The sequence below is a fragment of the Cottoperca gobio genome, chromosome 9, assembly GCF_900634415.1.
Source record: "Cottoperca gobio chromosome 9, fCotGob3.1, whole genome shotgun sequence".
NCBI classification, from domain to species: domain Eukaryota; kingdom Metazoa; phylum Chordata; class Actinopteri; order Perciformes; family Bovichtidae; genus Cottoperca; species Cottoperca gobio.
The window spans coordinates 13,815,917-13,841,593 of NC_041363.1; the positions used below are offsets into that span (position 1 = coordinate 13,815,917).

At 40.0% G+C, this 25,677-nt stretch overlaps 1 protein-coding gene across 1 annotated transcript in view; it reads left to right on the forward strand.

Annotated features, from left to right (window-relative positions):
* grid2 (glutamate receptor, ionotropic, delta 2) overlaps nucleotides 1–25,677 on the forward strand; it is a 432,197-nt gene that overhangs the window by 62,616 nt on the left and 343,904 nt on the right. Inside the window, 1 exon segment of the mRNA XM_029439497.1 lies at nucleotides 21,130–21,285. Coding sequence (XP_029295357.1) covers nucleotides 21,130–21,285 — 156 coding nt within the window.

Consider the following 25,677-nt stretch of genomic DNA (forward strand, 5'->3'; position numbering starts at 1 on the left):
TGCACATGCCAGTTTTAAAGACAAAGCATGACTGCTTGTACTCCTGTTGAGCTTTATAGAAGCCCCTCTGTAATGAGAACACTGCCTCCATTGAACACACACACATATATGAGAGGGGAATCTACTAAGAAACCACTTAGCATACATATAGGGTTCGTATCACACACATACATACATTCACACACTTCAACACCTGCCCCCTCCCTTGAACATATATACATAACATGCATGCACATTCGCACTTATGACCATGTACCAGCTCTAACATACCCCACACACACACACACACACACACCCACCCACACCCACACACATGCTCAGATCATTACAGCACTGACAGCACCATTCCACATGAGCACATTTAGCCATTAAAACACACAGTTCAATGGAATTAATGTGTGTTGAGCTTGTTCCAGTGGCACTTAACACAAGTTTCCACCTGATTCAGTTGACAACTAAAAGCAAACGCAAGGCTTGCAACCACCTATAACAAATAGTATTTCCAGCATAAACTAAATTGTAGTTCATTAGTAGATTTGGAAATGGAAGCAAACTTCCATACCAATTATAGTAAATGAACACAGCAGCAGTGTGTGATTTGTTATTCAAGATGCCTCATTAATAACCAGCAGACTGACACGTTGGCTTTGGAAATGAAGTCATCATCCTTGCATCCTATAAGACATATTTCTTTCGATATTTCAAATTAACTTTGCGCTGTACGGTACGATTTTATTTCTCTACTGAGGTGTCAATTAAGTGCCTCTGCTGCAGGCTACAATCAGCACCAATATAAACACAATCTTTACAGCACTATGATGCTTTAGCTAGACAGAGCCCTTACATGTACATGTTCTGTATGATTGTGTTTGTTCACAAACATACCATGTTTGTTTGGGATGTCATCTTGGCTTTGTTTTATGCTTTTTTGTTGCGAAGGAAAATGTTTTTTTTAGCTGTTTGACTTTTTTGGACTCAATGTGGCTGTTTAGCTTGACAACAAATGGACTATAAAGGGAACTGAGTTGAGTTGGCCCGTACATCTGCGACTGAGTTTTCCCTTCAACATCTCCCTAACTCTTTACAAATATTTATATGAAAATAATTGAGTCCTCTGCAGATTGTCATATAAGTGATTAGACACCCGATTAATCTGTATTTCCCTGGCTACATTTGCTTTGTTGCCCCCTGCTCTGGCACTTGACAGCTCAACAGCAAGCAACTTGTCAAGGTCTATCAGGTTTGTACAGGGGATCAATATTATGATCAAACTGGCAATGGGGTTGTTACACTTTTGTGATAGACCTTAAATATTGTCTTTTCCTGGCCTTAAAGGCTGTATTATGATTTTCCTGAATGTTACTGTTACACAGTAGTTGATTTAAATGAACAAATAATGTCTCCCTTTTAGGCCATCTTATCCAGGTTAAGAATGACTTAGCTTCAGTGTGTACATGTCAGCAGCTACATACCACATGCTAACCTCATAAACAAAGCTGTATTCTAACACTAAATTAGCTAGACTTACACGCTTGCATATAACTTATTGGAAGAGTTGGGTCTCCGAGATTGACAGCGTTGTGTTAAGAACATAGACTATCAGAGTTAATGCATCAATTTTAGACTAATTTGTCTATGTTATCAACCATTTGGTAACTCCGGATTGATCCTATTATTTGGCCAGCCGTCTTCTCTGCGAGGAGAGTGTACACGGAAAGAAGGGGTTATTCTCAGATGGGACTGTTGTTAATGTGTTTGTGAGATGGCAAGAGAAAGTTTTAAGTTGTATCAGATCCTCGTCTTTACCCCCCACTCTCCTTCTAAACCTCAGTTCTTCTCCCCTATCACTTGGTCCTTGACAGAGGTTGTTGGGAAAAAAGAGGAAGAGAATCAACTTTGCACCATGAGTTGTTTGCATATATCATGCTTTTCCTTGATCATGAGTTGTAGTTTGTCATCCTTCAGGAGACCAACAGACAAATAAATCTCTCCCGGGCAATTGCCCTGTCTTCCCCTCTCTCTAGTTCTCATCTTTCACTTTTTCGTCCTTTCATTTGATCTCCACTCTGTTTTTCCTTCTCCATCTCTCCTTTCCTTTCTGTCCCCTCCATGTCAGCCATTGCTTTCTTGCCATGATGCATTATGGAGCAAGTTCAAAGTTGCTGTGCTAGACCTTCAGCCTGTAAGAAACTAAACTAATCTATTGTTGGCAAGGAATAATGTGGGGAAATAAGGGAGATGCAGACAAATAGAAACAATAGAAGGAACAGTGGGTTTGGATATCCAGAATTTGTTCTATATTTACAAAAAGGGGGAAATCATTAAGAAACTTGCTGCATATTATTTCCTGAAATCAAGGTTAGGTTCTACTATAGTATGTTACCTTATACCAAGTGGGTCATAAGAATATTGTGAAGTAAATTACTCCTGATCGTGTTGGCGCCAACGGGGACCAATGAGGAGAAGGTCAACGCCTTCACCATGTATTTAGCCATATGTTTTACGAGCCTTTGGACACACTTGAGCGGAGCCGTCAGACAGCAACCTGGGGTTCCTTGAGCCATTCAGTCTGTGGAAACGGCGATGCGAATTGTGTCCTCAGCTGAGAGTATTTTCTATGTTTGACTTATCACGTTAATAAATATATCGATTGAACTAGAAGATTGCTGTTTTGATTCGACATTCAAGCTCCGAGTTCTTCAACTTTTCCCACCATTAATATATTTGATGTAAAGTTAAAATGTAATATTCTGCCCTTACAGCGCGTATCCCTATGCGTAGCTAGACAGTTAGCTAACATTCAAAAGTCCTCCAATAAAGATGCAAGGTTTGCTTTCTTGACTTTACTGTTCTTCTTTTAGTTTGTAAAACTGTAACAATACATAAATAAAACGCATATAAGTATGCAGGCTTTACATAACATATAAGTAGCACTGTACAAATGACACACATACTACTATTAAAAGAATTAGCTATCATTAGCATCACTATTAGCTAGAAATAGCACAGATCACCATTAGCTAAATTAGCACACATTAAACTAGCTTCAGACCAAAAGTTACAAACTTCAAACATTCTGCACATAACACATCCAAATTGCACATGAATAACTCACAGACAAATAGTCTCCAAGGCTCAAGCATCACAGACACAACACAGTTTACATGGCGTCTCTGCTCCACGTGTTGATCTCCAATGCTACGTTTACAAAGATCCTAGCAAAGCAGTGAGCGCTCACTCTGACACGCCCCCAGCAAACCAACAAACCAAGGAGCGCTCATTCTGAGCCAAAAAACATGTCCCAACTCTATAAACATAGAAATAGGCAGCACGTGTAATCTAATGTGAGTAAACAGATTTGTTACATAGCTGCTGCTCCTTTACGTTGAAAGGAGCCAGTTGAGGTGGTTCGGGCATCTAGTAAGGATGTCACCTGGGCGCCTCCCTAGGGAGGAAGACCCAGGACTCGGTGGAGAGATTATATCTCCTCACTGGCCTGGGAACGCCTCAGGATCCCCCAGTCGGAGCTGGAGGATGTGGCCCGGAGAAGAGAAGATTGGGGTTCCTTACTGGAGCTGCTGCCCCCGCAACCCGATCCCGGATAAGCGGTAGACGATGGATGGATGGGATGGAGTATACTACTGTAGCCACAAGTGTATCCTCATGTTCCGTGTGTAGTTCCTCTACAACACATTTGTAGAGAGACTATATACAATCCAATGCCAGCGAGGAGTGGATGCCTCACACAGCTCCATTTCATTTATTTTTTCTGACGCTTTTGTCCACTTACAATAAGTGCAACAATCATGAGGATGCAACAAACAGCAAGCATCTTGCAGGTACGATAGCTTCAAATTGGTGTAATAATTTTAAGTGCTGTACAATAGCTTCAAATGAGACAAACCAATGTAAGTGCAACATACAGAAACTCAACCATTAGCTTCAAATAAGCCACATTCCTTGCCATAATGCTTCCAAAGTTATTATTATTGATGTCTGAAGCCAAAGCAGACAGTCAAAGGCACTTTATAAGGACTCCTTGTCGCAAAAACCTTTTCATAACAAGCGTCCAACAAGGTATCATTTGTTTTACCTGTAGAATGCTTTTTGTTTCATGTTCGCGCAAAGCAGCATTGTGTATTTTCATTTGTTTTCATGCTACATACTGTACAGTTTATGATGTATTTGTACTATGTTTATTCATAGTTCTTACGGAGTGACTAAGGCTTAGAAGCAGCAGAGAAATAAGATGTGCCCAACAATAAAGGCCTGTTTCAAAGAACCGACCTGTGTCTGTGTGGTTGTGAAGAGAGCTACATGTACAATGTGTCTATACTATGGTATGAGTCCCAGAAAGTGTGGCTAATTCGTCACTGAACAAGTGGTTTCTCATACAACAGAAATGGTAGAAAGTGTCACTTATGCTGCTCACCAGTTGGAAGTTGGTCCCAAACTGAAGTAAGCGCTCATTTAGTGCACCTCTTTATCTAATTACTGTCTGCTGCGTCTTCTTTTACTGTTACTCTCTGCAAAGTGTAAAAGTAATATGGCGACCAAAGAAAGCACAGAAAGCCGTCTGTTAAGCCATTGGGTAAAAATAATCAGGCAAATGGCGGAAAAATCTGACATCCAATATAGTGTTAGATTAGTCCTCTATAATTAGTCACTAATTGGAATTACATTTCATATGGGGAGTCAGAGAGACGAGAGAAGGGTTCTCATGAGAGCATAACTAGATTGTTCTGCTATTATTGTTGTTTTTGTGGCACATGCAATCTTGTGAAGAAAATATATTCCCATGCAGTCTATACACGACACAAAACAGTGTATTTACCTAAATGGAATTAAAATACTGGATGTATAGGTAGATGTGTATTAGGTTACATTGGTAGTTTTTCTTAAGAGAAAGCTTTTTAACTGCAACCCCTCTGAAATTATAAGGATACAGATTCCCTGTACTCAAAGAAGGAACAACTGAGGAATGTATGCTACAGAGAGAAAAGAGAGGACATTAGGCAGAGCAGTTGCAAATGTAAGTTCTCAGCTATTCAATCAAATGTTTATAAACGGTGAACCCCATGAATTGATTTCACAGGAGAGTTTTGCCTGGTATAGATATAAAGACAATAGGATTTTATACATTGGTTCAAACAGCTTGAATACTTTAAATGTAGAGAGCATCATAGCTTCCTATCTCAAGGCAAGTTGTAAGCAATTAAATTAAAAGATAATGCACCATGATGGGATTGTTTGAATAGAAAGCAGTCTAATTTCACAGTTCTGCAATATACTGAATATTCTATATTAAGTTACTTGAAATGACAGCTCTTCTGAAGCCCCCCACATTCCATGGTCTTTATCAGTTAATGGCGCTGCTCAGGGGTCACCATGTGAACTTATTGTGGAACTTTGACCATGTGATGACTACGGGTCAAATATATAGCTATAACAACTCCTGTCTATTTAAAGATGGTCTTTGATCTTTTTCTGCCCATACACTGATTCCTGGATGACGAGTTTGAGCGTTTTCCAGTCAATGCTCTGACCAGTTTTTATTGGATTTCAATGTTCATTTAGTCACGTCATGATGTAGTGTTCCCCACTGCTGTTGCATGTTATGTTACAGCACAATGATCTCTTTAGGGTGTACCATCAGAGATTTTAAGGTGTTGAATGGTTTGGTACTGACATGATGTGTCTTGAAAACTCTGATAGCCCAGCCATGTAAGAGTCCCACTGGGATACTGCTGGAGGTCCCTGAATGATTTAGCTCTTTCTGTACTGGTCTTATCTCAGGTCAGTGGACCTGAGATATCAGGACTGCTTCACCTTCCTACCTTTGAAAAAAAACGATTTAGTGTATTTAACCTGTGCTAACCAATGAATTATGTTCATATATGTTGCGGAACAAACTGAGAATTTGTGTGTATAGGAAAACACACGTTGGACCTGTGTATATATATGACTGTATGGCCAGAAATTGCACGTCAGGTCTGTACAAACCAACCACTTGAGTTCCTGTTCTAAGATTCTCTGTCTCCAAAGGGTCAAATTTAAATCTAAGTAAAACTGCAGGTTTTTCAGACATTGAATTGATGTATTTATGATGAAATTGCTCTAGGCTCCTAATCCTTAATTTGATACAGAAAGGAATATATTGGAGCATGAGCAAGAGGGTTGGTTGCTTTAGGACTCTCTGAATTGAAAAGGCAAGATATAGGATACTTTTGCCTAAAGGTATCGAAAGGTATTGGACATCATAAGACCAGACGTTTCTCTCTTAAGAAAGACAGTATCTTAACGCAGTTTAAGTGTCTGATAATATACAACTGTGCTTGTACTTGGCAGCTCCAAGCTCTTTGTGTCTGTCACTGTATGAATTTGAAGTAGGGCACCACTGTCAACAGGGAATGTGTACCTTATACAGCAATACCCAATTAATAATGGCAGCAACATAAAGGTATAATCAGATCAAACAGACTAGAATTTAAGGGTGAACCTGCAGGTTATTGGCTCAAATAGTCCCACGACCCCTTCTGCTTCTCTGCGTAGTGCACTCTGGGTCTAATAGGACACAACGTAAAGAGATTCCACAGCTTCTTATTTGCATGTCCAACTCCTCAGACCATCTTTGCCAAGCTTAGATCTCGTTACAAGACAAGTTCAAGGGGTATCATTTGCACTAAATTTGAATTTCCTCTGGGTAATATGTCAAGAAATGTATATCAAAGCCTCAAAAAAGACTAAATCTGAAAGTGATGGAAGACTTGGACTCGAAACAGATTGGTAAAGCAGATTGGAATATCAAATGCAAACCTCCTGGACTAATTTGCATGTGGTGCTTAGCAGATTGCTGTGGAAATACACTAATCTCAACATGAATATGGCTCCAACATAATTCTGTCTGTCAATTTTTGCAGTAACAGGGTTCTTATTTTTTCTCTCCGTACTGCTTTCAGAGACTATTTTTATTCATGTGGCAGAGTTTCAGAGAGAACAATGTGTATCACATGATTATCTCCTAAATTATGAAATGGAGCATTTTAGGATTAGGCTGTATAACTCATGTAGCACCCCTCCTCTCTGTCTCTCAATAAACACTACACTACTCCATATCTTTCTTTTCCTCCCCCTCCTTTAACCTAGCCACTTTAAACTCTGCACTCTCTCTCTAGTTGTGTGTACACAGATTACTGGCTATAATTTGACCTTCTCCTCAATGCTCAACTTCATGGCTAATTTTCCTAACTGGATAATGGGGAATAATTTGCCAGGGGATCTTATAGCATTATATGTTTTTCTTTTATTGCGTTACCCCTCACTGATGCACACAGATGGAGCTCATAGAGGAGGTTCAGTCATGAATATGAAACCATTTGAACCGCCTACAGTAAGCTTATTTCTCTCCACTACACAGTTATATGATCATTCACGTAACACATCGCTCATTTAAACCTGTTCAACAGATATCTACTGTTGCTGGTACTAAATACTATACAATTGTCAATGGCAACCACTGCATTGCACCCACCAGAGCTTTTACTTTTTACTACTTCCATGATACACTAGGCATTTAAGCATGTATTTATCATGTTGTATTTTATCATATGTGCACAGACAACAATGAACAACAGTGATACAACAGGCTTTCTTCACGCTGGTCCCTTTGGGGGGATTTTGCTTTTGTTCTGATGAGATGTTTTTCTGAGTAGGCAAGGAAGCTGCTTTGAATGCAACCAGTACACCAAGGTCATTTGTATTTTCTCCTAATAATGAGGATGTTTCCAATTTTACTGATAGTACTATTATAACCTCACATCACATTACATCTACTCAGGTTTCAGGGAATAGTTTTTTTCTATATATAATAGCTGTTGTTGAGATTTACTGCCTAGTAGTTACTGCACTCTACAAGTATGTTCTTCTTGTTAAAATGTCCTAAAGGCCTAAAATGTCAAACAAAGTTATGTTTCTTATTCTGCATCCCGTACCTGCAGACAGCTTGTAAATGGTTCTAGAAGTGGTTGTTGGGTCTTAACAGAGTCTTCTATATGTCACCTCCATTTGAATTACAGCTTGTGGTGACATTGCTACCTACTGTATGTATGTCTCTCTTTAAGCCAAGGGGAAGCATGTTGTTTTTTGGGGTTTTCATGCATACTTACTTACTATATTAATTTGCTATACAGTAGCTTACTACTTACCTACCTCACACTGAAAGACATTGGCTGAGTAAGGAGAGAGAAATTACAAAAGACACTTTCCATGGTATGGGATAATGACGATCAAGCACCTTTCCATTATTATTTAGACTCAAGTGAAACCCACTTTTTTTAATAGGCAGGGGAGTGATTGCAGATTGTTTGGAGTGACTCTCTCATACACACTGTAAATATATGGTGAACACACAAATAAATACATTCCCTCACAGATATGCACTTCGCCACCTATACCCCATGTACGCTGCTCTGTGGGTGTCGGGTTCTGAGGGCCACCTACCTTACTGCAGTGATGAATAAAACAACAGCCACTTGGAGCTGTGTGTGTTTGTGTCTGTGTGTTTGTGTATGTGTATGCTTGTGCGTGTGTATGGAGAGTTTCTGCTGACATGCTGGCTTTTAAATTAACTCCTCTGGCTGACTGTTTGGCTGGCAGTATGGCTGCTTCTGGCCCTGGCTGATCTGAGTGCCTCTGCTTGCAATCCTGTCTGCATGCATACATGATTACCTGAAGAAAATGACCAGAAAATAACCAGAAACGGAGAAAGCTTGACTCCCCAACATGGTGTCATTTATCTTTCACACACCTCTTTGCTACCCATCCATCATGTACTTATTGAGACTGATGTCTTGTCTCTGTAATGAATATCTATCTTTGCAACACTAGCATTAATGAGAAGCCCATTATTACCATCTGACCCAATGTAAAAACACTGTCTGTGTTTTCTTTCTTCTCTTTTTGTGTGTGTGTGTGTGTGTGTGTGTGTGTGTGTGTGTACATGACATTGGGTTTGTACTTGTGTGACTCTTAGGATTGACCATTGCTAATAGGTTTGCAGATGGAGGAGCTTTATGCCTTATGCTCTGTTTTTATGAATTTTCAACTGACTCACTGCTGGTAATGAGTGTGTGTGTGTGTGTGTGTGTGTGTGTGTGTGTGTGTGTATTCGTAATGAATTTGAGCGAGGTGAGTGCAGGTTGGAACAGAAGGTATTCCATGGGGGTGGTAGTGTACTGAGGAGAGGCCTTGAGGGAAAGAGGGCTAGAGAGATACAGAGAGAGGGTGAGAGAGTATGATAGAAGAGTAGTGAGGGATGGAGAGAAAGAGAAAGTGTGTGTGAGGTAGAAAGACAGAGATACATTGGGAGAAAGATAAGGAGAAAGAAAGTGGTGGAGGACAACGAGAGTGGTACTAACTCTGCTTTTCTGTGTGTGGGCGGATGGATTGATTATAAAAAAGAAAAAGAACAAATTAGTTAGAGTTAATGAAAGACAAAGATATAGATAAGACACACACACTCAGTGCTTTAGTGATGATGCATTAGTATTGCTATATTGATTGTAGGTCATCTGTTTAGCAGTTATTTAGAGGCCTCATATCTCTGCTGCCTACCAGGTTCAGGGAGATTTACTGCACCCTTGTGCCCATGTGTTGGTGTATGTGTGTGCCTATGTGCACATTTGTATTAGGGTTTTATTTTGCTGTATTTTTAAGTGCTCTTGTGCTCAATAGTTTGTGCACAGTAAAACATGTAGGAAATGTGCTTCTCTTTTTAAGTCTCAGCTCCAGCAGAGGAGCACAACTTCAGCAGCATCACCAAGGACAGAAAATAGGACAATTTAGTTACTGAAGTGCTTGAGTAATGGTGAATCTGCAGAATCTGTAATGGGTGTAGAGGACAAGGAGGACCAGTGGGAAGAGCAAACTGGGGTGAAAAAGCCAGCGGGCGATGTGACGAAAGGGATGAGATGAAGGTAGCAACAGCAGAGGGTGGCAGGATGGTGTGAAAGAAGGAACGGAAAGATACGGGATGAGAGGATAAGAGTGCCACAGGATAGCAGTTGAGGATGACAAAAAAGTGTTTGTGAATGTGTGGAGGAGGCAGAGGGCAAGTCTATGATGGAAGGATAAAGATGAGCAGGGAAGAGAGGAGGAGAGGGACTGTGTTGATGGAATTAGAGAAAGGTATGAAGAAGAGCTGTGTGATGGAGGAGAAAGCTGGAGAGGGGAAGAGACAAAGAGGAGGAGAGTTCAGAAGTTTTGCCATTAGAAATGTAGGAAATTGAGAAGAGGATAGGATTTGATAGCACAGGGTTGAAGAGGTCCACAGAAATAATATAAAAGTCTGAAGATGCTGAACACGTGTAGTGCAGGGAAAGAGGGCAAGAGAGGGGGGAATCCTACATAATCCATTCCTCCCTGAAATATAATATGACATTTATGATGTGTACAAGTCTGGAGCCTCTTACCAGCGCTTCAGGCAAAATCCTTCCAAATGTTCGGCATTAATCAGGAGAGTGAGCTTAAAGACTCAAGGTGCTTAAAAAGACTGGCTTTTTGCTTTAAAAGCAGATTTGAGGGTCTGTTCCCATACGGTTTGGCATGTTTACACTTTTAACAAAATGAAAGAGTAACACTAATGTTTTATTTTGTTTGCCCTCTTCATCCTCTTTATTTCTGCCCTCTCCTAATCTTTCCTTTATTTTTTCCGTTTACCGTCCCTTTTCTTCCACTTCCTCTCTAATCTTCCTCTTCTATCTCTTATGTCTATGTCCTAATTTGCATTTTTTTTTAGCCACTCTGCTTTACACTTAGCCGTACACAATCCTTGCACAAAAAGCCGGGTGTTTTTGCATGTTGGAGCCCGCTTTATATAACTGTCCACAATCAACCCAAGAATACGATTTTATTTAGGACTCTCTGAATTTCACTTGTTTCCCCCATTGGTAATAAACCATATGCAAACCGAACACTCCCCACCCCCAAACAAACAAATCAAGTTATCCATCCAAATGTAATGTATATTTCCTTGGCTTTCAAACCAGTAAATGTACATTATCGTTGCCTGGTAATGCAGTAGAAAGGACATGTCATGACATCAGTGTTTGCCTCTTGTCTGCCCTTTGGCTTTTATTTTCTGACAATATACAATGACTGCTCTCTAACACCTGAACCTCCAATGTTGGAACCCACTACCACTTAAATGTACCAGCACGGAACATCCTCCTTTATATCAAGGCTTTCAACTGCATTGCCGTACCATGACAATATTTATTTTGCAAAAGAAAGTAAAGATGAAATCATGTCCGTCACTGATGAAAAAGCTATGCTTGGGAAAATGTTTTGCTAAATGTATTTTTAATTCCACAAAAATTCAAATATCTGTATGGTTCTTAATTAAAGCAAATGTCAGAGCATTCTTATAGAGATCTCTCTCCCTGTCCATGTCTCTGTAACTTACACATACTTATGTATATACACACGAGGCCTTCCAAGTGCAAGTTTACTTTGATTAAATGTCACACAGGGCGTCACACTGATCAACGAAGGAGGGAGTTGGGGAGGATGAGGGCAGAGAGCTTGGAGAGTGAGTGGAGCAATGCTTAGGGAGATGGAAGTATGTATGAAAAAGGGAGGAGAGAAGGGAGGCAGGGAGAATTGAGGGGCCAAAGGGAAAGGAGATGGAGATATGAGAGAAAGAGAACATGGGCAGAAGAATAAGTGGAACAGATCTATAAAGCAGAACAAAGAGAACGAGGTGAGGTGATTATAGAACTAGAAAAGAGGAAATAAATCAGGAAAAAGGTTAAAAGTGGCAGGGTAAAATGTAGAGGGAATGAGTATGAGGGCCAAAGGAGGCTGACGGAGACGGAGGGATTGCTTCAGCATTCAGAGCTGCAAAGCAAAACTTTTTTTTATGAAATGTGTTGAGATGTAGGAGCATTTATAGGCGCTGCAAAATGCAGCAATAATTGTGTCTATGCTGTCAAAGGTATACACAGGTACATTGAATATACAACAAGGGGCATTTGGAAGGTACATTGCTATCATCCTAATTATCATTTACTTATACCTTGGCTAAGGCTGACATATACTGTAACACCTGGCTCACAGCCACCAACTCCACTGTTTTAAGATCCCTGCCTGGCTGGACTGGAGCTGAGTCAGCTGTGGTTTGCAAATGAGCTTGGCCAGAACTGTCCAAGAGTTGACATGAAGACAAACACAAAAAGAAAAATGGCGTTGTCAATTGACCGCCTATTACTTTGCTGGATGCGCAATCTAAACACGCTTTAGGTTAATTGGTTAATTGTGTTCAGCTGTTGGAGACACAAAACAAATCTTCCACCTACTCAAAATATGTTCATTTGTGTGGGAGGAATCAAATCCCTGGATATCTACAAATGAGGTAAACAGTTGGTTCAAATGTTGCCTACATAAGGCGAGGGGGAAAGGCAAAGCAGGGAGAGAGACATGGCCGAGATAGCAACGACCTTGGCACGGCTTTGTGTGACAGTGTGGCGAAGGACTGGAGTGCTGTTGAACTATGACTACAAATTCTCCTGCATGGCTATTCACCTCCTTAACAATAGAGCACATTAATGTACACGCCTATAATGAGAGAAGTGAGGTGAGAGAGAGGGGGAGGTGGAAAAAGAGAGATATTTTTCTTGTACAAACCAGGTTACTGGTGAGATTTCTCCATTATTACACCGGGAGATACACTGGAATATCAGGCATCCCTCTGTCATTAAGTCATACACACACATACATACAGTATCGTTTACTGCTATAGTCCACCTATATATGCACACAAATACATTCACCCACAATTTAAGTATGCTCAATCATGGTATCAAGTCTTTTGGCTGTTTTCTAATAGTTTGCTACTTAAAACCCCACATGCTTTAATAGACCATGTGCATGATATGCTAAATACACTGATTGTATACTTGCAAGGATACATAACAGTTTGTTTCTGCATTCATATCTGAAACACACTGAGGTTCTGTATATGGACAAAGATTATCAGGAATGATTTAGTATCTTCGGTATATCTGCTGTTGTATCAACATTCCTGCAAAAGCAAATACACAAGATTATCCTGCTGGCCTGCGATATTCATACACAAACGCACAACATATGGATAACTACTCCCTATACTTGGCAAAATTGCATGAACATTGTCTGTGTGTGCGTGTGAGAATCTTGCGAGAGCCTATAATAAATATTAGAGCTGTTTTCATATCAGTCCCTATCGTATGCCACTGGCTGGTTCTGCCCTCCTTTGACCATTAATCCTTTATCCTCTCCCTCTCTTACACGCATCTGTATGTCTGTGTGCGTGTGCGTGCATGTGCGCCCGCCCATTTGTGGACATTTGACATCGCAGGACGATAACCTCGCCCATCCATCACCATCATCACTCAACAGCACCTTGCTTTCATCATCACACTGAGACGGCAACTCTTCGGTCAAGCCTTGCCACAAATCAGCGATACATCAACCGTGTGTGTGTGTGTGTTCCTCCATAGTCATTATCCTTGTCAGTCTGTCGGTGTTCCTGTCACATTACTGTCAACAGCTGCAACAACAGGTGTGTGATTTTGTATGATAGACAGAGGAATGGAACCCCCCATAGTGTTTCAGAAATCTTCAGAGGCAGACAGATACACGTGGAGATAGGCAGAGTGAAAGAGAGCAGACAATGGAGAAGAGCTTGAGTAAACAATAGAGAAGAGCTTGAGTGAATGAGAGTAAAAGGCCAGAAGGAAGGTGTGGAGAGAGAGTCAGATGGAGAGTGATTTAGCTCATTGCTGTTTCACCTAAAAAAGGCAAACAGATGGCAACCTCAAAACTGTCAGTTAAACTGAATGACAAAACACTCATTCTGCTTTAACTGTGTAACATCTATCATGTTTCATGACCTCCTCTGCCCTCCTCAAATCACTCTTAACAATAATTTCCTCACTCATTCTGAATGATTATCCTGAGAAGGAGCTGGCTTAATTACTGAGTCTTTAAAGAGTGTGGGAACATAATAACTCTGCATTGGATGATGTGCCATCCTAATTTGTTCATTTAATAAGGAAATTGAGCTGTGTTTTGTACGTTCAACAATGTGCCTTTGTCTGTCTGAATGCCATTATCTGATTTTATGTAGTTATTTGGATGGCTGAGCTGTATGAATTATTCCCCTTTAAAAATGTATCCATATTTCCGCTTCCAGGCTAACTGGACTGAAGCTTATGAAAACAATTCAATGTCTTCATGTTGATCCATGAATGCATTAATTAATATACAAAATATGAAACAATAACTAATAAGCATCAAGAGTCTGCAATATGTACTGCACATTGTAAAGACGTGAATAGGTACAAAAGGTGAAGGAGAGTGATTAAACTCAACTTCAGCTATCCAAAATATTCAGTCCAATTAATTTATTTTCTGAAGGTTACAACTCAGTTCTGGACCAGTACTATCAATAATAATTAAATTAATTTATACAACACTTTAAAATAGGGCGCAGTGGTGGGAGAAAGCAGTGGAAAAGAGATGGGTCATGAGGCGGGGATGAAAGATTGAGGAACTCAGCGTCTCTGATGTTTAGCCTGGAAGCTGCCGTGGAGAAGGCTCTGTCCCCGAGGCTGTAAACGTTGGACTTTGGGGGTGGAGAGAATGAACGCAGAGGTAGATCTGAGGGACTGAGAGGAATGAGAGGGGGAGAGGAGTTCTGCGAGGTGTGGGGGGCCAGTTGGTGAAGGGCTTTGTCGGTGAAGAACATGATTTTGTAGTTGATCCGGTGGAAAACAGGAAACCAGTGGGGGGTCTTTTAGGAATGATGTGGTGCCAGGATTTGGTGTGTGTTATGGTCAGTCTGGCGGATGCGTTCTGGACCAGTGGGGGGTCTTTTAGGATGATGTGGTGCCAGGATTTGGTGTGTGTTATGGTCAGTCTGGCGGATGCGTTCTCGACCAGTGGGGAGTCTTTTGATGGATCTAACAATGATGCCAACAGTAGTGTTTCTACACACAAAACCACATAATCAAGTTCCTTATCAATGAGAAGGTTTTTAAAACTACTGAATACACACAATAACTACTCAACGGACACATATATAAATAAATGTAGTGATGAATAAATAAGCATAATGAATACAGCGATGAATGAAAGAAAGACCAGGTAAAATCAGTGGATGATATCTTTGATGTTGATCAATTCAGTTGAATGAATGCACCGTTCAACAGCTGAGAGTTTGGTAAACACAAGAGAATATTTGGAGCAATTCAATACTAATTCTATTTTGATGGGACCTATAATCTGATGCCTAGTAACCTATAGCATCAAGCCCAACAACCCGGGAAAATGTATTCTTTCACCTGGCGGTTTCAATGGCCACCAGCACTGCCATTTTTATGTTTGACATTTATGTCAGCATCAGTTGAAATCACAGTGGTGATCCCTTAACTTTTTATCTAGCACCATCATCTGGTCAACATTTCCATTTATCCAATACTTACCATACATCTATGAAGACGTAAACATTACACCTTTGTAAATAAAAGTTGACCTCTGGTTAGGTTCCTGTTGTGGAAACCAGGCTATTCAGTAAGAATGTGCATGGCTCAGTATACGCAGTATGGCCCAGGGTGGTGATGGCCTAGTGGTCCGGTCGTACGCCTTCCAAACAAAACAATTCAATAGTTCAATACTATTTCAATACCAGGGCTGCCAGCATTGTACCCCTGAGCAAGGTACGTAACCCTGAGTTGTTCCAGGAGACTGTCCCTGTAGTTAGTTCACTGTAAGTCGCTCTGGATAAGAGCGTCTCCTAAATTACCTGTAATGTAATGTAAAAAAAGTACAGTGGTAGAAATATAACTGATATAAAAGCTCTGGGAAGACTTGCACAGAATCTTTCAGAATATCCTTTCTGTTTTGTTTGCCTGTTTAGGAACTGTCTAAAACAGTAAATCTCAAAAAGGCTTAATGTTATGTATTTAGCCATTTTAAAATGAGTTGAAGACATTATGCATCTGCATCTGCATACAATATTTTCATCAGTGCGTAAAGTAGGAAAAAGTTGCTGAGGATTTGCTCCAATTCAAATGTAAAACTGTAAATAAAAAAGGAAACAATACGCAGAAGCTAAGATCACTGATATTTAAAACTAGATATTTCTAATTGTACAAAGAAAGACTGTAGAAGAAAATTCCCATGGCAGATTTTTGTATCTCTTTTGCTTTGTAGTGAAACACCCCCCCCCCCCCCTCCTCTTTTTCTTTTACCTCCAGCATCCCTCATCCAATACAAGGGGTTATTTGGCAGTAAGCAGACAAACAAGTTATCTATTGCCTTTTTATTAATGTAAACAAACTGGGACATTTATAACACACATCAATACCTCTCAATCAAACATTGTGAGATCTCTACTTTTGGATGCTGCATCCATTTGAATTGACAGCTGTTGTTGATGATGCTGTTTTCATGGGATGGTTTGGAACTAGGTTGTTGAATTAGTGCTGCTCTTCACACGATCTCTGTGTGTTTGTCTGTCTGTCTCTGTGTCTGTCTGTCTGTGTGTGTGTCTGTTTGTGTCTATGTGTGTGTGTGTGCGTCAGGGTGAGTTTGTGCGTGTATGTGTGCCCGCCCTTGAGGCGTCTGTGCAAAGCAAGATTCAATGCTTTTATTTCCTGCTTGATTTATGTGGTGATGTTTGCCTTTGCGCTCACAACCGTGTTACTGGAAAGGAGGAACAGCCAGGATTCTGTGTGTTGTGTGCGTATGTGCATGTCTGTGTGTGTCTGTGTTTGCAAATCAGAATCAGTGATATTGTTCTAAAATAATAAGGCAAAGAATAACAGACATTCACCCATTATCCTCTCTCTTCTTTACTTTTCACTCTCACACACATTCAATACACTGTGTATGAATTATGTTTCCATGATATGGAAATTACTAAACACACATTGACAATATTTGTTCATACGGCCACTTCCAACATGCATTGTATGCATTGTTCAAAACTGCCAGACTTTGTTATTTAACTGAAGGTTTCCACCATGAATCACGTGAGTCATTCATATGCATGTCATACGCCTGTGGATATTTCTTTCTATCAAATTGTCTGTCAGTTTTTCATATCTGTTGTTTCTGTCTCTGTGTGCCTGCTGCTCACAGTGCCTAGATTAAAGAGTGTGGCTTTTAATCACATACAGGATGCTGACGAACAACTGCACAGGTGCAACAGCTATCATACAGAAAGATGGAGAAGAAAGAGAAGGTGGATGGGAGAAAGAGAAGGAAGGAGACAATGACTAATTAATAGCCCTAATGTAGTAAATATTGCTCCATTTTAATATCATCATGTGACTGTAGTAGCCACTAGACCCAAAACAACACATTGCTGCTCTGACATTTCAAAAAGAGAGACAAAAAACAACATATATAAAGAGATTGGTGTGCAGCACTGCACTGCTTTTAACATATGACTGGAAGCAAGAGTCAGGTTACTATGGCAACTCCATTGTACATGCCAAGATTAAAGAAGCCATTATTGTATTCTGCTACTCCTTTTTTTTTTATCTTCAATAATAGTTTTTCATGCTGTGTAGTGCAAAAGACACTGATCTCAAGTGCCCTTTGTGCTCACTCGTAAAAAAATGTGTCCAACCTTTATCTGACTTCATCTCTAGGGCATTACTTTAAAGCCATATATACAGTCTTCTCCTGTCCATGTACAGCCTCATGCATTTGTCCCCTAGGCATACACAACCTCACCTTGTCCTCCTGTGTTGCAGAGCTACTTATAACACGCGTCGCCTCCAAATCCTTCCCGAGCATTGTCATCTTCAAGCTGATTGGAATGCCATTCATTATTTATCTCTAATGGAATAGTTAATGAATCCTTGTGTTTCACTCTTTATCACTTTGTCCAGGCCTGTCAGTCTCACCTCATCTATACTGCATGATTATTGAAACAAGCTAGGCCCAATCAGCAGGAGGGTATTTACAGTTGCCAAATGCTGATGGATCAAATTATTGCAGGACACAGAGTAAATGAGGCCTTTTGATGAAGAGGCAGTTAGCATACAGTTGAACTGCTTTCAAACAGCAGTTGCTTTTGAATTTGGTAAATGTGCTGTGTTGAAATGAATGTTCCTTCAGAAATACATTTGATCAACAGTTTTGTTGTAATAGGGGTGAGGAAGTAAGAATCAGGGTTTTTAGATTAATGCGGCCAAAACGTTATTGCTTTAATTACATTATAGTGACCTACAAAGCTACACAATTTGTTAAGCTAATCACGCATACAAGTGGATTTCTTAGACACATTCCTGGAATGAGAATAGCAATCTTATTACATCGCCAGGACGCTTTCATCCAAAGTACTGCACTTTGTACCAAAGCATTTGCTATAGTAACACCAGACTCTACTCAATGAACTGTGCACGACCAAATAACAGCAACAGTCTTTTAAAAATAGCCCTAAGCAAATGTGGCCTGCTTCGTTGTTAATGGAATTTGCAACCTGTGTCTCTTTCACACACACACGCACATGCACACACTCGCACGCACACACGCACACACACACACGCACACACACACACAACACACACACACACACACACACACAGACATGCTCACACACTCTCTATACAGTATGAGGCTTATTTTCTGGTCAGTAAAAAACAGTTAGCAGGGCTTCACTGCACTAGTGTATACAATTAGAGGCCCAATGGGTTCAGGGGATAAATGGGTTGAAATGAGAGGCTAAAAGGCAAGAAAGAGATAAATTGATAACACATTGTTTATTGTGTGTAACAGACCAAAGCAATGACCAAATCTCTACCAGCCAGTCAACGCTACATGTTGCCTCATTCTTGTCTCAGCATCACTGAAGTTTGACATTTATTTTGATGACTAATTTAGTATTGACTAGTGGGAACTTTATCTGCCACTACAGATACTGGCACTCACCAGTCTTCGTCCATTTTGCTTTGTGTCGCAACCATTTTGGCCAAGTCAGTCTGCCCTTGGGGCAGTAATTCACCTTAGAATGAACTGTGATGTCCACCCATTTTTGCCTCACACTCTGTCGTTCTCAAGCTCGGTCCCAATTCAGAGGCAACATACATAATTAAGTCCTCAGTTCTAGACTGAGCATGTCATAACAGAACACAGGTGTATCTTTTGCAGCCCCTAGAGTCGCATAACCTATAACAGGTTTGTCAGCTGTTTAAAGAAGGTTTCTGCCAGTTCTTATGTCCAGATATATAAGTACCGATTCACTTTAAATCAATCACTGACACATTTCAGTACCTTTTCAGAGCGCATTTGGGTGAGAGAGAGAAGTGCGTGTTCAGTGCAATGAGTGCGAGACTATGTCACAGTGGTTCACAGGCCAATGGCAAGCACACCTTTGAGTACACTTTTCAAAACTCGATGCAAAGCTGGCCAGGGCAATACGTGTTACATGCAGAGGTCGCGTTACACTTTGTCGTTGTCAGTCATTTTGATGGACAGGGTCGCAGAATTTCCATCATAATCAATTAATTTTTTATAATAACGCATATTTAATAGCATTTTTTTAAATAATTGATATACAAATTATACATTTATAAGGGCAGGGACAGAAAAGATTAACAGACACACAGTGACAGCGTGGGCCACTAAAACACTGTGGCCATTATTCCTTAACAGACAAATACAAACAATGCAATTTTACCAAACTAGTTTTTGCGTCTTAGCCTCCGACAGATGACTTCTCATGGCTCAGGCAAAGTTTGGAAGCCGGGGAACATTTCTCCCAGGGAAATGATCAGAAATCGGCAAGACTCTGAATGTGAGATTACATTTCCCGATCATACAAGCACTCGGCTCACCAGGAGAAAATCCCGCAGCATGCCCTCCTTCTGCAGCAGCTGCTACTCAAAGAGGAGACGCTCTCCAAAGCCTCCGGTCCGTAGCTTTTCAACGTGCTGAGAATGACTTAAAGTTACGGTAGATCCCCCTTAGTGTTTTAACATGTCAAAATGATGGACGGCCATTGTTAAAACAAATCGTTCAATGACGGAATATAATCGACCTCTGCTCACATGTGCTTCCTCTGAGACACACACGACAGGAATCACATACTATGCCCTGTTGATAGACTGAAAGGCTGTAGGGACGGGTTTGAGAGGGGACAGGGAAGTAGGGAGGGGTGTCATTTCTTGTGGTGTGTATATAATGTTCTTAATAAATAACAAAATGTTCTAAATTAATATTAATGTTGATATTGAGAAGTTAGGACATATCTTTTACAACTGAAAATCATATTTTTGTTATTACAGATAGAGTAAAATACTAAAGAAAGGCACCGGTACCAAATTCCAGATAACTACCAGCGTCGGTTCAAATGTGAACGGTACCCAACATATTGTATTTATATTACAGGTAATTTAGCAGACTTACAGTGAACTAACTACAGGGACAGTCCCCATGGTGCAACTCAGGGTTAAGTACCTTGCTCAGGGGCACAATGGTGTCAGCCCTGGTATTGAACTCACAACCATCTGGTGTTGTATTTGGAAGCAGTACCACTAGACCACTATAGGCCTATATATTCTGTCACTTGTAATCCTTTTTACTTAACCTAGACCAGGGAAAACTTCCTCTGCACGATGTTAATAATAGGAATTGGGTATAAACCCGACTGATTGATCTTGTTATTGACTGGAATATGTTGTGATTTGCTAAGTATTGCATAAATGTTGTCAATGCTCATATTGTAGATGTTGGTATCATGGAACTGGCCCCGGTTAACCACAGTGTTTTACGCTTTGTCAGCTCATCTGTTTAACAATTTCTTGATGATAAAAAGTTTTTTTTACTTTACAATGTGTCAGGGAACTCTTTAAGGCATAATTAAATCAAAGTTGTTGTGAAGCTAAACCACCTGGGATGGAGTTGGAGGGTTGAGCCTGGCCCTAGGTTCTCTGAAGAACTCACCTGTGGGCTGTATACTTCTAAAGCTCTAGCCTCTGTATCTCCATATTTCTGTCTTAATACTTTTTCATTCCAAAAGTCCTATAATACTGAGTAATAGTTTCCTCTTTTCCCTTCTGCTTCCTTTCTTGCCAATAGGTGCCATATTTGATGAGTCAGCACGGAAAGATGATGAGGTGTTTCGCCTTGCTGTGGCAGATCTCAATTTGAACAACGAGATCTTGGAGACAGAGAAGATCACCATGTCTGTTGAATTTGTTGATGGGAACAACCCCTTCCAGGCTGTGCAAGAAGGTAGGCTGATAATACTACGTTATCATGGAGGAACATTTGTGCCTGGGAGCAACAGGGCCTAGCAGGTGTATCAGCTTCAAAGTCAAAGTTCTTTATGTGTTGACATAAAAACATATTCCAAAGAGGACATTAATTTGCTTCTGGGCTTTCTGCCCCACAAATGTTCTGGGCCAGGGTCAGACTGAAATGAAAAAGCTTGCTTCAACGATCATTCTGTCACAGTTTCCAAATTTCACTTTTGCTGAAACATGCAACCAATACTATAGTTCAAATCTTGTTAAAGCACAGCTTAGTGATTTGTCAGCCTGAACAGTTTATGTTCCATGGATGCTTATAAATGGCATTTAATCTAATGCTAAAAATTAAAGAAAATTTAATTGTGTTAATATCCAGTAGATCATCTTAGTATGAGCTCAAAGGTTGAGTTTCAGTAGCTTTCACGCAGTCTTTTCTCTATTTCTTGTTGATCTCTATCTCTAACTAATTAATTCAGCATTGACAAGTTTTCACAAAGTCAGGGTTATGGTTAGGGTTAGGGTAAACCCTAATTAATGTACCCCAGGTTTTCATACATAACTTGCATGCCCTCTGAGTTGACCTGTATCACACAAGCCCCTTTTACACAGAGATTCCGCAATACTGGAATACATAGACGTCGGCTCGTCTCTGTGTCTACCTCTGCTGCCGACTCAGCAGGGGTAGTCCCCCCAAATTACAAAATGTGGCAAACAATGGGAACAACACTCGTATTGGCATTGCCTGCATGGCTAATGACTCATCTGACAACATGGATTATATGTCATACCAATTCTTTTCAAATACAGCGTGTGAGGGACTAATTAGGGCAATTGTTTTCGTGTTTGACAGTCATCCAAAAGCCTTTGCTTTGTAGGTAAAAACCCAAAAAACATATTTGCTTCTAGATGCTTTGTGAAACATGGTAATGGTTTTCTTTAGAAATATCGGTGTTGATTCATACTCGTCTTCAGAGTAGAAAGAAATATTTTCTGTAGAACATAGACATTTACAAAATAGCCTTGACAGGAACCACCTCATTGATGCATTCCTGCAAGAAAAAAGTATCACAGTATCACTGAGCTCACTGGTCTGACAATCAGGCTATCTGCGTACAACCGCTGCCCACGTGGACCAGTCTCTATCGGTTGATCGGTTGACCACATGTCAATGAGTGCAAGTTTCTCAAGCTTAATAATGAATACATTCTGCATAAAAAGAGAATTAACAAACATACAGACACAATATGCAGAAGTAAAAACAGTGCTTATTTATTGGTGTGATGCAGCTGCACATTGTTTGTGTGCTTTTTGTAAAATTGTATTTTAAACTGATGCCAACAAGTTATTTTTTATTTATTTATTCTTTCGCTGAAGACATCTCAAGCTTTTATAAACAATACCTTTCATGTGTACAACAGTGAAGTATGATGTGCCACTAAATTCAATCAACCAGTTAAGCAAAGTACTCGTTACACACTCGTTAGTGACTTAAATCTTATTAAAGCCTATTTCCAAGTCACTCAATTGCAACCTGCACTGCAAAGCCGTTAAGGAGATTTGTGTCATGGCAAGACAAGCAGTCTTTCTTTCAGTGCAGAATATCTAAAGTTAATCATTACGATAAACAGGCTAAGGAAGATTTTAGAAAAATATTTAATGTTAGAAATGTAAGAATTCTGGTGAAACTTGCTAATTATATACAGTTTGCAGAATTGTCTTATTGACTTCAGATGAACCAAAACCAATGGATTTAAAGAGGCAACATGAAAAATGCCAGAACTTAATATCCCTTTAATGATTTAATTAACTGATAATCAAATACAAAGACCCCATTATCAACACCCGCGCACACACACACACACACACACACACACACACACACACACACACACACACACACACACACACACACACATAATGCATTAGCCGTGACAAAGTGAGTAAAGGAGAGGGTAGAGGGAAAACATATGTGAGCTTTTTCATGCACCAGGCTGCCTGCCTGTAGCAAACAGTAGTGGCCAAACTGTAAGTGTATCTTTTTTTCAGAGATTGGCTCGGAGGGCCTTGTTTGAATGTAATTTAATGTGTGTTTGTGTACCTAAGACCCTTGTTGAGGCTTTTGCTTTGATATAAGGGCTCTGCAATGTAGTTTCATAGTCAGGCTGTAATTCTTTGAAGTTCCATTCTGAGTAGCTCTATTATCTGGGCTCTGTGTGTTTGTTTCTTCCTTCTTTGGTTTGACGTCAGTGAGCAGTTTATGTCTCAAGTGTCTTATTTAGGATATCAGCATTGTGTGAAATAAAGACAGTGAGTAAAGAGTGATATGACAACACAGCAGGAGGCAGCATTTGAATGCTTGCTCCTTGACTGAGCATATTGAGCCAACGGCTTGTTTCTGAATCCTGCAGTCTTTTTCTGTGCTTGCGTTGTTTGCCTTTCTGTGTAACTTAACTAGCCAGGATTTAGCTGGGATTATTGTGTAACTTCATGTTTGAAACTTTTTTTCAGTTAAGGGCATGCTTTTCTGCTGATTCTTTTTCAGCAATCATACATCACATTCATAAATAAAGTCACGGTTACAACTTGGCATGCACACCACTGTCTAGCACTGCTGGCTGCCATAGAAAGCTCATGAGGAGAATCTCAAGAGCACACAGTATCTATAGGCAGTGCAGGATTTATTAAAGACAGATCAGATGCCACTAATTCATTTTTTTTGCTTTGGGTTTCAACTTGCTAGTTTTCAATGACGAACTGCCGTTGCTTTTAATTTTTGCTTCTTTCATTCCTGACTGGTTACATTCCTACAGGCCTCCAAGTCTCTCAGTCTGTTGACTGGTCTGTCCAAATGTGTGGGAGGTCCAATGAATACTTCCCTGTCTTCCTGTCTGCCTGGTACTAAACAGACTGCCTGACTCATTTCCCTGCCACTCTGCTTGCCAGTCTTTCTGTTTGCCCGTCTGTTTGTGTAGTTAGCTTGCTGATGAATTGATTGCCTGTCTCCCTATCTGCCTGTCTATCTGTGCATTTGTCTCGCTATCTGGTAACTTGGCTGGCAAATCAATTGTCTTTCTCACTGTCTGTCTCTTAAGTGTTATGGTTTCAGTTACTTTGCTTGGTGCCTCTTTAAGTGGAAACAAAAGACAATTGGTGACATCAATTCAAATATTTCAACAAAAGATTGAACTGTCTGATCCTTTTATTTTAATGTTTGTTGAAAATACAGCAAGTAGTTAAATTATGAAATAACAGATACACCTGCAGTTACCTTCACTTGTTTGATTATGCTCATAAGATATGCAACATACTGCAAAGTACGAGAAAAACATCATAAATGTCCTTTGATGCAGTTTGAGCGGTCTAAGGAAGACGCTCAATACACAATCATCACTTCATCATCACTTCATCATGTCATTCTCCAAGACACATTTAGCTTAAATCAGAGCTCCGTTGGTGCAATTCAGTGACTGGATGAGTCAGAAATCATCAAGCTTAAATAAATCATAATGTAATAATGCTGCATAAAAAACGGACTAATTAAGTAAAATGCTACACAAAATGTAGCCTCTGAAAATGAGCAGTGCAGTACTCTACACGAAGACCCCTCAAATAGTGTGGGAGAGTTCATATTTAATGACCTTAAACTTGTTAAAACAAACTACCACCACTCCCCACCTCTTCTGTGTTTAGTGTTTTGAAACAAGTCAGATACAGTATTGGGTTCATTTATGATAATAAATCATTTTTTAATTTATTTGTTTAAACCAATTCATTTATTTTCCTTAAATGCAGCTCTCTGTAATCTTGTATGGTTTTCTCACACGTTGTCCTTGAGAGGTGCAGAATTTTAACACAACAATGCCCCTTGCAAATTCTGTGAACTTCAGTAAATCCAATGAAATGTGCTACTTTTACTCCGTCACATATTTACTCTCAATATTTATGTGATCCTTGTACATAATCACAGTTCACTGTCAGGCTTACTCCTAGATATACAGTAATATATAGGGAAAGGACAGGGGAGAGGAACATTAATATATACATGACTATTAAAGGATACATTCTAGTTTTGAATTGAGAAGACAATAATTTAAAGAGAACGCAACAATAGATTTCTGTTCTCTCAAAAGAAAATTCTCAAGCACCATTATACTGAAGTGAGTAATAAAAAAGGCCACATCACAATAACCATATCTCTAACTGTGCAGACCATATTACAATAAAGCCTTCCAACTGTATTTTAAAGAATTATGTATTTAAATGCTTTATCCAAATTCATGTACTGAGTTCTCTGCCCTGAGGAGTGTGTGTGTGTGTGTGTGTGTGTGTGTGTGTGTGTGTGTGTGTGTGTGTGTGATTCTCCAAAGTTGTCTCA